This window comes from Nicotiana tomentosiformis, chromosome 4 (assembly GCF_000390325.3).
Source record: "Nicotiana tomentosiformis chromosome 4, ASM39032v3, whole genome shotgun sequence".
Lineage (NCBI taxonomy): Eukaryota > Viridiplantae > Streptophyta > Magnoliopsida > Solanales > Solanaceae > Nicotiana > Nicotiana tomentosiformis.
Genome location: NC_090815.1, coordinates 126,867,212 through 126,879,593, shown reverse-complemented (window position 1 = coordinate 126,879,593; position 12,382 = coordinate 126,867,212). Strand labels below are relative to the sequence as shown.

The 12,382-nt window shown below is 35.1% G+C and overlaps 1 protein-coding gene across 4 annotated transcripts; it reads right to left on the bottom strand.

Moving 5' to 3' along the window:
- LOC104086254 (uncharacterized) lies at positions 1 to 10,588 on the bottom strand. 4 transcript variants are annotated; one of them, XM_009590475.4, is made up of 18 exons: positions 9,966 to 10,587; positions 8,826 to 8,913; positions 7,803 to 8,113; positions 7,231 to 7,308; positions 6,874 to 7,094; positions 5,778 to 5,870; positions 3,984 to 4,067; positions 3,629 to 3,745; positions 3,355 to 3,460; positions 3,212 to 3,274; positions 3,067 to 3,120; positions 2,694 to 2,751; positions 2,101 to 2,177; positions 1,516 to 1,586; positions 930 to 990; positions 741 to 800; positions 459 to 521; positions 1 to 365 (listed from the first exon to the last, which is right to left on the bottom strand). In XM_009590475.4, the coding sequence occupies exons 3-18, from the start codon at positions 8,082 to 8,084 to the stop codon at positions 243 to 245; spliced, it is 1,611 nt and encodes a 536-aa protein (XP_009588770.1). In that variant the 5' UTR covers positions 8,085 to 8,113; positions 8,826 to 8,913; positions 9,966 to 10,587; the 3' UTR covers positions 1 to 242. The 4 variants fall into 4 exon arrangements, with proteins under 4 accessions (XP_009588770.1, XP_070056330.1, XP_033509311.1 ...); XM_070200229.1 differs by having other exon boundaries at positions 7,803 to 8,065; positions 9,966 to 10,586; XM_033653420.2 differs by lacking the exon at positions 8,826 to 8,913 and having other exon boundaries at positions 7,803 to 8,065; positions 9,966 to 10,588.
- Between the last annotated feature and the right edge of the window lie 1,794 nt (positions 10,589 to 12,382).

The following is a 12,382-nucleotide window of genomic DNA, read 5'->3' as shown; positions in this document are numbered from 1 at the left end:
TGCAAATTCACAATCAGGTGAGTGCATATATGAGATAGCACAAAACAAATATGATACATTTGAGTTATTTAACCACAAAACATAAAGACTTTCTACGTTGGTACAACTTAAAGGGTTGCATTCCCAGCTGACCTAAATCAAAGAACTCAATATATAAAACATGTCGATGCACCTAAAAGTTAGAATGAGCAAAGCTCTTCTTCAAAATGCACTGCCTGCGCCTCCTGGCTGATATGATTTCTTCAAATAGAGAGGATGTCAAATTCATGGGGCATAAAATCTTCGCTCGGCCTATAGTACTTATCTGGGGAATACAGGCTCAAGTTTGTCACTTGGCTGGTATAAAGGCACGCGAACCTCTCCACCTATGAATCAACACAATGCAACTTCAGTTCTCAAGTAAAGAGAACTTCACAAACCCACCAAGAGCAGGATACTTCTCAAGTATTTAATCGTACCTGATGTGCGAAACGAGAATTCTGATAGCCGGTCTTCATCAGTTGTCCCCAGACATTGTGGAACTGTAAATGTTTGATGACTTTATAAGCAAAGAGAAAGTATAATATTTATCTATTTTGAAAATTTAAATCAATTTATTAATACCAAGCCTAGCCAGATAATGTATTACTACATATTATTTAAAAGATTTTTCACTACAGTTTTCTCCAGACAAGGATGAACTGTTCCCTAAAGAAATAATCCCACATTTGAAAAAACTTATGTCTCTTTAACAATCATACCTTTTGGTGACATTCTCGTTGTGCCTGCTGATGACTGAGCCTGACCTCCTCACTTTGAGACTATAAAATGACACCATTAGAACCAGATTAGTTAAACCCCATTACAGATATCAAGATAGAGAGATTGACTAGATATAGGACTGTTTCTGTTGGTTGAAATTTATCTTTCTAGATCTTGAAATAACTAACCTTCAGCTTGTCAAGCTCGGACAGCATCTTCTCCTTGCTGGTATCATTAGTATCTTCAGACCTGAAGCATATAACAGCTCATGAAATGATTCAAGACAAACGGAAAATTAAAAGTGAGCTGATTTCTGATGATACAAAAGTTTTCTTTTCACACAATTATAGGAGTATCCTCTGTCAAAATGGTTCTAAGAACAGACAAAGATCTTCGTCCAAGATGCACATACAAAAGGCTTCTTATATCTCAACTTAAGGGAAACTTGTTACTGCTCAGTCATAAGACTACTCCACACTGGAATAAGGTCTCATGGAGGCAGAAAGTCTGTATTCACAAATAAAGGGCTTCCTTCTTCTCTGTCATTCTCCGACCAGCTTCAATCAACTAAATCTCAATCCAAGACTATGAAGTCGGTTTTATGAATTCTCCAACCACCTTGATTTTGCTTCTTTATCTCCTCAATTTTCTCTTCTCATACTTTCTTAGCAGAAGGGACTAGAGATGAAAAGAGTCACACAGATAAAGAGCAAAACCAAAAAACCATGCAAGTATGAGCTCTACAATTCAAAATGAAAGGGAGAGAATTATTACTTGAGGGACCACTTAAGATGGTGAGTTTCATCTTCAATGTGATCACGCTGACTCCTCAGTAACTGAAGTTGCTGCAAAATAATGTGAAATTGCAATTATTTATATTACCATTTACCATCAACATGTAGCATAACATAAAGCAGACATTTTCGGGTGTAAAGTAAAATGCCATAAATTTACACATAATTCATTTGCTTCATCATTAGCTCAAAGACCATAGAGGAAAAAAATATTTTCACGTATAACTAGTGTATGGCTATGGAGGGAAGTTATTTGCTTAGATGACAACAAAACTGCTTTTCCCTGAAATTTCCAATTATAAATATATCAAAAGATCTAATTAATAAGAAAAGAGAAAAAATGTGATTAAAGTAAGATACCAATCAAGGATAAACCTCAAAAAGACCGGTAAAGCTGTTGTTAAAGTGTCCAACGTTGAGGGAACAGTTGTGCCTAAAGGCTCTCCAAAGCCAAATTAGTTATTCTTGTTGATTATGTTCTCACATATAAAGAGCTAAAAAGCATATGAAGTACAGAAAAATCTAATGGAGTACACAGAAACAGCTGAAGGATATGTTTATATACCTTCCGCATGTCCCTTAGTTCCCAGAGAAGTTCAACTTCTCTCTCAAGTTCTGGAACAACAAGCATTGTTCTCCAACCTGCTCAAACATCATAAGATTCTAAAGTCTATAATTCAAACTATTAAAAGAAGCAAAGGGGAAAAAAAAAAAGAAGAGGTATGCAGGAGCAGCTACGGGTTGGATATGAGATAGCCATGACCATGGAAAACTCTACTGGGGAGAAAATTTGGAGGATATTAATATTCTTTCCATCCATGAAAATAGTGATTTTGAAAATCTTGGAATATTCTTTTAATATCATTATCAGTGCTTAAATATAGGAGCAGCTAGTCAACTGCTTTAGTGATTTTAGTAACACATGGTCACAAATAATGTAAATGCCCACCTATAATTATTTTTATTAAATCTGACGCATACAAGTATCACTTATCATAATTGTTCTAATATGGCTCTAACATACTGGATGTATTAGTTGCTTACGTAGTTTGATGAACTAGAAAGTTGTTCGGAAGCCTTATTAGAACTCCTTACCAATATATGAAAAACAAGAGACAGAAAATAGCAAGAGGAACAAATGAAATGGAGAATGCATACCCAAAACCTTTTTGCTGCGTAAGATATCACCGTAAATGTGATCTCCAACATAAAGAACCTAATTGAAGAGAACAATGTGTTACATCCCAATAAGTAAATAAAAAATGCAAATTAAACACCATACTTTGTCACCCAATTAGATACATGACCAAGCTCATGATAACACCAAGTAAATCCACTACTCCTTCTCTCCACAACTTCCTAGAGTGAAATTAGACTCCTGACAAAGCTAAGTGCTGTCTCTTTCAGCCACATTGAGTATTTAAAGATATGTCATTTGTGCTCGTACATTGTAAATCATTAACAAAAAAGAATGCTGAAAGAAGTAAAAAGTAGTAATCAAGAGTAAGACTATATAAAATTTGCAAAATACCTGTGAGCTTGACTCAATTGAGAGTAATTTATGCAAATGGCCAACATTCCCCCCCTGAAGAGAAATTAGGAAAAATATACAGTCATTTTACACAAACCATCAAATTCCACAAACTAAGCAGCACAAATTATATCTGCATCCGCACCTGGTAAATTCTGCAGCCTTTCTTCAAGCTCTTTAACGGCAATCTTATAGAAGTGCTTCCCACCTAATGTACCAGACAAATCAGAACATGAACAAAATGGACAAGGCAGTGGCATAGGGAAAACTAAGTTTTTCTGCACTGACCTGTGCCATAGGAGTTCCATTATCAGTGTTAATAAGCATGCCACTCTCAGGCTCAACCTCAAAAAGATTTGCACGGTTTTCATCATGGAAAAAACCTGGTTTTGCACTGCATAAAAATCAAGTACTTGTTTGTCAGCAGGGTGATCATAACTCTGCAAACAATAGCTAGATAAGGAAACAGCGACAGGCATTTGCCCTACACAAGGCTGCATATGGTTGGCACCAAAAGAATCACATCTGCATATTCAAGAAAGTTTAAAGGAAAGAAAATGACCTGCCAGTGATGACTATATCAAAGTACCGAAGCCAATCATAACGGGAAGTAGACGATCCATCTGAAGGTGAAGGCCCACAGAGAAAGTTCATAACAATGTTTGTATAGTCCCACAAGCTGCACAAATATGATTAGGAACCGTTTAAAATGCATAGAACATCAAAAGAGAATAATATGAGTAGCTCTGGAAAAGTTATTGATGGAATTTGAAGAACCATTTAGGCAATACGGCTATTAATAAAGACTTTAGAGACAGCATCACCTAATGCTTTGCGCACCCCCCCCCCCCCTCCAAAAAAAAAAAAAAACAACTCCCATGAAAGAAAAACAAACCAAAAAATGAAAGAAGCATCACCTGTTTGTTACCAGGAAAGTAGCACGTCCAGATTCTCTAAGCATTTTGAGCATCGGAACAATTGAGGTATTGTCATTGATATATCTGATGGTGGCAGCGGCAGAGAACAATATAAACAAACTAGTCAAACAAGGAGTGCATTATGAGAATATACAAGACAATAAGGATAACAACACCATAGGGTTTGCATATTTCTAATTAATTAAAGATCATAGAAGATGTTCTCAACTACTCAACGCCTCCACCCATTCTCATCTCTCAAGCCTGAAATTCTTAAGGCGACAAAGCTTATACATCACTCTCTTCAAAGCTTTTCTAATTTAATTTAAGAGACATTTCTTAACCAATTTCTCCTACTGTGTTAGAAGCCAATTCTAATTCGATCTTAAGATTTGAAATCAGACTACAGATGGTCCCTAGATAAACCCGCAGCAAAAGAGCTACTAAACTAGATCTGTACATAAGATGTCAGATTTAAAAGTATTACGATTAGCTCTTTGATCAATCAGAAATGAAGATGGGTAAGATGTCAAACATTTCAGCATATCGGTTCTGAGTCAGTGTTGGATCCTCTTGATTTTAAGTCTTCTCTTTTCTTAGTTTACCTTTCTCCTTTTACTGTTTTAGAAAAGCACTGAGGCTACACACCTTAAATAAATGACAGGAACTACTGAAGATTTCTAGATTTCCTGAAATATGGTCTGCTACAGTTATCTCTTCTACTGCCCTACATGCACCACACACCTACAACTGGCCTTTAGCTTTTCACAGAGAAGAGAGAGATTACTTCCAGCTACTTTTTTCCCCCTAAACCTAACTAGTGAATGATAGGATAGCTAGGATAATTTATAATTCTTATAAGAACGGCAACGAGACGTCGCCAATCTTCTGCGATCACCTATATTTTAAAAACTGAAACATTTTTATTATTGCCAGTGTTGTCAAAGACGCGCTTAAAGCGCACTTAAGCCCTAAAGCGAGGCTCAAAACATGTTGAGCGCTTCGTTTCGCTTTGTGGGCGTTTTAGTGTCGCATCAAGGCTCTAAGACATATTTTTCCTTGCCAATGAGTGTAATCCTGAAAATGCGACATTAAACATTTGATATTTCACTTTATCGTAAATTTTTTTTCAATTTCTCTGTCCATATATTTGTTATTCATGATTATAATTATTAGTCTTGGACTACATATACATATTTTTACTTTTTCTCCAGTAGCGCCTTTTTTCATTAAAGCCCACGCTTTATTTGCGCTTAAAGCCCCAACGGACCTTAGAGCTTTTTTGCGCTTTTCGCCTTTGATAACACTGGTTATTGCAAGTGAGAAGAAAAAAACAACACAAGTAAATGATTGTGGAAAAAATGTTGGACAAAAAGTACATTTGATAAGAGATTGAAAGAGCGAAGAAAAGGCTTCTGAACTGAGTGCATGATGGTTGAAGTTTTCCTCTCACTCCTCGTTCAGAATATTAAAATTGTTAATATCCTTTCCTTTTCAATAAAATCCTTGTTTTCATATTAGGGAACTATCACACGGGTTACAAGAAAAGAAGATAAAGTTGGGGATACCATATCACGCAAGCCTGTAGAGAAATAAATCACCCACAGAAACAAACATAACACGTGCGTGTGCGACAACTAAGAGGGAAAAAATTTAATTTTAAGGCCAACACCCTAGGATCAAGCATGTATTGTTTCCTAAGGTCCACCAAATCTTACCTTCACCGGCTATGAAAGAGCTACTAATTACTAAATATGGTACATTCTCCAGAAGCAACAAAACAGTTGCCCATACCTTTTTGGATCTTTTGCAACCATCTGCTTCAAAGTCCCATCACGGTGGCACAAATCAACTGCTGCTCTAACATCCTTGTACATGCGAGAGTAGCTGCAAGAAGTGTTAGCAAATAAGCAGACCATGTAGAGTACTGAAGGAAGAATTGCTGTTAATAAAGCAGCGACAGTGAAAACACAGAAGGAATATTAGTAAATGTAACCCAGAGGCCAACTATATCCATAACAACCCCCCCCCCCCCCCCCAAATAGTAGTTAGATGAGATGTTTCCATAGAATTCCATGCTAAGATTGAACTCAGAGGGTAACATCATTAGCTTCAAAACTACAGAATCGTCCTATAACATAACCACAACCTAGCACAAGGTCTGACATTTCTTTTGTGATAAAGTAATAAATTTTATTCATGTGTGGGCACAAGGTCTGATGCTTAGCAAGGGTTCCAAAAAAAAAGAAAAAATTGTAAACAATTCATCACATGCATGCACATACCCTCCATAAATAAGCTGCAACTTCCTGTTCAATGAAATTAGTCCAAGTTATTCTTGCGAAAGCATATTGCTGCATGGGCATTCTGACACATACATATCAAATTGCCAAGGTACAAGAACTAGTCACAAATTTTAAATATTAAATATTTTACACTTCTGACAATATAAATCTTGAAGCAACTGACAAACGATGACAAGACCATGGAAAATTGCTTGAATTGAAAGATAGAACAACATCTCTATGGAACAAGCTGAAAGTAGACGAAATCACTTATTGAAGATATATCTACGGTGCATCCTCATTGAAGAAATCTAATTGCTTCAATAAAGCTACTACAAGTGAGAGCTACAAAAACAGATAGCTAGAATTAGATTGGTAGATAGATTGTGAGAAAAAGATAGATTGGTAGATAATATTTGTGAGAAAAAGAAAATCTGTTAATCCCGTGTTTACACCTCCTAGCTAATTGAAAAGAGAAAAAGAAATGACGAGACGCTACTTAAATTAAATGCATGCAAAGCCGGATTAAAGAACACATTGGCAGAAATACAGATTAACATTACTGTCCGTAAAAGGTAAAAAAAGAGTTCTGGTTACTCTCTTACTCTGCATTTTCAGGAACTTTTCCCGGATTTTTGTCCTTGAAGTCCACCAACTGAGCAAATAAGTAGGCTTCAGCCAGAGAGAAAAGGGTATCAATAAGTGCATAGTCAGGTTCATCAAATGAATCCCGAAGCAAGGTATTGCCATAGGTAGCAACTTTATCTTCTTTGGACATCTCCCTAAATCCATGGTAAGCAACTTTCACATATTTGTGTCGGTCCATCTGTTACATGAGCAAGCAGAAAAAGGAAGAATATTTAAATAAGAAAGAAGTGCAACTACAACCATAACCAGGATGAAGTGAAATTTATGATTAAGACAGGAAACAATTACAATGCAAGGACAACGTCGCGACAAACCTTTAATATATTCCCCCTCTTTTTATCAAGAACCAAACCTCTGACCATATAGCTCCAATCAAATGACCATTCCAACAGCTACACAACATCCAACATGGTGAAAAATTTTCCAGTTATCACTTCAGACATCAGTAATAATGAAAATGAAACATCAGATTCAATAGTCAAATAAACCGCCAGCACATACAATAAATGAGCAGTGATTTTTTAAGGCAATCACCATCCGTCAACAATTGATCCTAAAACAGCCAACTGCTTTTACACCAAAGACAGAATAAGGTTGGACATTCAATATCTAAATCATGAAAACGAAAACGTTCAACTCAACATTACACATAATATCTCACTACATATACATGCCAATACCAGGTTCTAGGTCACTAAAAGTCACAAGTGATGTTAATACACCTATAACATGTCATTGAGCATAATATCCATAAAATAAGATGAATAATCTTATTGTGCCCGAGGAATAAGTGCACATTGAGACAACGAACTAGCACATAGATATTTCTGATCAATTCTTATTGAGGCTTTTCCGTATAAAAGTACTAATAGTAATTTTCACGAACCTCTGGAGGATATCCTAAATCATAGACTAGCTTTCTGACAGTGCCTTCATATGCAAGAGATTCAAAAGTCTCAGGTTTGTACTGCGCCAGGGTGTAATCCATGTCAAAGCCAACAGCAACTATACTTTTCATGTTTAAGGACCTGTTGCAGAATATCTGCTTTCCTATGTCAATTTCACACCCTCCTTCGGGAGATGACCATATGCAGGATTGTTGACCACCATTGGCACCATTTCTCTTCTCAATCAGCGTCGTCCTGTTATCTACACCAACACCATCCATTGTACAACTTGAATGTAACTGATCAATCCCTGAACGGTATAATCATAATGAAAATTAGCTAGTAGAGGATAGTATATGAACTTGTCAAATTCCATTACCAATCTGAAAATTGCAGCATTCACGGGGCTTCCTGTTCGATGCTTTAGGAACAGGAAAAGCAACACGAACTGACAGAGAGAACTCAAACCAAAAAAAGAGTTTTTGACCAATCCAATGCTGGTTTCAATAAGACAAGGCCAAAATGTAGCCTTAGAAATGAGAGTTATAGAATTGGCACCCATGAAGAGTTGCATATCGTTCTGGCCTTTGATCACAATCACTCAGTTAAAGCCTTTCTTCATTGATTAAAAATTCATTATGGGTATTCATCAACTGCTATCTTACGTTAGTATTATCTTATATTAGATTACATAACCTTATCAGAATCATCTCTTGCACAAACACTGTATACTAATAACAAACCATGCAGGGAAATTAGGCGAAGGTACAAAGAGAAATTTTGAATGTGAATCTCAGCCGCATCTAAAATGAGTTTTCAAAATTCCAAATGTCAAGCTCTGATATAACAGTAACATACACCAAACTCATCGACACCAACCTTCTCAGCTTTCTTCAGGTAGAGGAAAATAGTACTACAGATAGTAACTTTGGTAGTGTAGGAAAATAACAAAAACCGTAACAAAAGGAGTATACTTTTGAGTGAAGTGACTCTATCCTAAAACCAAAATCTTAGTATCTTACCTTTAATCACAATTGTAAACCAACTCAAAGCACCAGATTTATGTCCCAACGTGTAAGCCTATACTCCAAGATATGCTCCAATGAATACCTATATTTCACCAAAGTGAATTTCACTCGTTACAATCGAACTCCTATTAATATGCGCCAAACTCCAAATAACCTACTAGTAAGTAGAACAGTCTATTCTGGATCAACTATTCAAGAAGCATAGTCTCATAATAGTGCTCGTAAGAAACCAAAACTAAGACAAGAAGCGAGAGAGATGGATCACGGGTTTTGCCACATTGAAAGGACATCAAAGTAACAAAGAATTTTTTAAAAAACAGCTTTCAACGGGACCTAATCTAGTTTCCCAGATACAGAATCTATTCTGCTCCTTTAAAAAATTTGTTCAAGCTCATACCAGTTGCACAACCAAAATTCTCAATATTTTGAAGTTCCACAGACAAAATAAATCATCATAATAACAAAACTAAGACGAAAAATAAAGTTCAAATGACAGATTATAAACTGAATTCATTCATTCATTTTTAGCCTTAAACAAAGAAGAGTCAACTACCATGAAAAATGCCACACAACTCTAAATCCCAGGCTACAATGATTTTTTTATTGAGTCACAATAGATTTGGTCATAAAGAACCCATTCCTACAGAATTAAGAAACCATTAGAAAAAATAAATAAAGGACCGCACAACACCTCAAGTAACAACAAGAGCATGCTCTAGAAAACCAGTGTTGAGTTTGCTAATGAAAATAAAGATGATTAAGTAGCTAAAGAGGACTTTTTCCCTTCTAGCATCTACCCCTCGTCCCTCCACCCCCCTCCCCCTCTCCCTCCCCCTCCTACAAAACCCAAATGACAAAATGAAAAAGAAGCTATTTTTTTTATAACCAAGAAATCCTCGAGGACCAATAACACAAGGTTTGAAACTTGGTGCACAAGCTTAAATACCAAACCAGGCTCGTGGCGTGCCCCTAACCTACACATCACAGGTTGCGCTCTTAACACTATATTAAAGCCCAAAGGGAAAGAAGCTAATTCCTTTACTACAATCACAAATTCAATATTGCTATAAACACCAATAAAAGTACGTCAAAAATAAATATAAAAAAAAAACAGAAGAACAGAAAAGCACCAACCTTTACGACGAACTGGTTTCCCACTTTCCGGGAAATAGTCGGAACTTTTAGAACAGAGAATTCCGGAATGGAAATGGAAGCTTCTGGAAAGAGATGAAATGAGGTGGTGAGGAGGAGAGAACACAGAGAGACAAAGAGAAACTGAACGCTTAGGAATTCGCATCTTCGACTTAAATAGCCATTTTTGGGATTCAAAATTGGAAGAGAAAGTATTCGAAGTGGCTGTTACCGATAATGATGCTATTCTTATGCTTATAGGATCATTACAACAACTTGTCCCCTTCATACATATAATTTAACATAAAGTATTTACAGAAGCGGATAGTTCTCATTCTATTCTACTGTATATACTTTTTTCTTTTGTATTTATGATTAGAAAAATGGTTGTTTGGATTACGGGAATTGAATTCCGTTTCCCATTTCTATACGGAATCGAATTCTTCTGAATCGTGAGCTTGAAGGAAATGACGTGACTATACGGTGGGTTGCCACGTGTGGCGGTTTAAGTTTAGGGTTCCGACTGTCAATCACCGGAGAGTGACGCAGAAAGTGGTGGTAGAAGGAAGAATGGCGGAAGGCGGAAGCGTAATTTAGTTTAGGGGTCGGGATGTAGACTGGTGAAATTTTCACTGCCATTACAATTTTTGAGGCGACCGTTTTTTCTGCTACCTAAATTTACCGCGGTAATATATATATATATATATATATATATATATATATATATGTTTTTTTATTCCATTACTGAATATTCATCCTCAGTGATAAAACGTATACTAATAATAACGGATCGTTTGGCAGGATGTACAGGGAAAATAATAAATGTATTAGTTTTAATATTATTAATTTTTTATTTTTAACTTAATATTAGTTATACATTATATTTGATATTATTTTTATACCTAGCAAATAATGACATTAGCAATATCATAGTTTTTAATATATAGATAAATATGTATAAAGACAAAATTGCCCTTTCAAAACCTTTTCCAAACCATTTTCAAAAGAATGCATAGGGTATTTTTGTATTCAATAATTTTTCAAAACATATTTATGCAATACATATTATTTTTAATACACCAAACCAAACAGTCGATAAGAAATAATATCAACATAACTAATTTCATCAAACTTAATACACTATATTCAATACAATCTCATACGCCCTACCAAGGAGGAGTAGACATATGTGTTATATATCTATTAGATTAGTGTAAATATTCATGTGAGTAAGTGTTTATTACAAAAGGAGTTTAACCATTCAAAAAATTATAGTAAAATAATAAATGTTTCTTTATGCTTAATTAAAAATATTCATATTCGAACTTTGAGAATAGAATCAGAACACCAGATAATTAAATAAAGAAAAATAAAAGTTTGACTCAATTGGTAAAAAATTAAGATATCTTCACATTTTTAATGGAGAGTAATCTTATAATCAAGAAAGTTTTAATCAATAATAATATTTTAACATATCTTTGGTAATTGGAAGGAAATTTTAACTCAATTACCCGATCACGAGAATCTTCTTTATTGGTCTAATCGTTCTTAATCGTCCACTTTGCTTTTGGCTTTAAAAATTACGTACTATAAATTACATTGCATTTATTCACGTGCAGAAATTAATCAAATCAAGACCATTCGTTTCTTATTTGTCATTTGTCATTTGTCAAAACAATTAACATCACCAGGTCGTTGTCTAATTAAAAACAAAGGATTTTTACAAATTATACTCCATTATAGCTGGAATGACAACGGATGTTCATTCAGGGTCTCGGGGGAAAGAAAGATAGTGAATTAGTTATACACAGGGGTGACAAATGGACGGATTGAATTGAATTTGGGCGGTTCAAACTAGATTTATTCATCAATAAAGAGTAATTTTTAGAAATGACTATTGTTTAGTAGCTGTTAACTTGCTATAACTATCATTTACTTAATTACTTCATATAGCTATGTTTTCACTTGTTATAGAGTGTATTCGATGTATTCGAGCTACTGTACTCATGAATGCAATAGCAAAATTTGGCGAAAAATAAGGAAGTCCAGCTAAACATAGATTGTATTCATATATATTCGCGAGATGTATTCGTGAATACAGTAACAGAAATCTGCGAAAAACAAGGTCTACAACTGTTTAAAAATTGTAAGTGAATCAATTAACGCGATAGACTCCTAATATAGCTCAACAAACTCAATTATAACACGCAAAATTTATATTTTCAGTTATAGAAAAGATTCGCAGCCGAAAAATATCCCAAAAATAGAGCAATCTTCAGAGATTCAATCCATCCTTTCTTTTTTTAGTGGTATCTTTACAAATAGATTTATATATTAAAATTATATAATTACATTGAATACAATTAAGTACATACAATACATTGAATACATGAAGTATAGCAGGTCATCTACAGTGCAAA

Excerpts from the sequence above, each read along its gene's own strand:
- LOC104086254 (XM_009590474.4), bottom strand. The coding sequence starts at position 10,251 with ATGAAGGGGACAAGTTGTTGTAATGATCCTATAAGCATAAGAATAGCA. Across the intron at positions 991-1,515 it reads CATCTTAAGTGGTCCCTCAA|GTCTGAAGATACTAATGATA; the intron begins GTAATAATTCTC and ends TATATGCTTCAG. Across the intron at positions 522-740 it reads AACGAGAATGTCACCAAAAG|TTCCACAATGTCTGGGGACA; the intron begins GTATGATTGTTA and ends AAACATTTACAG.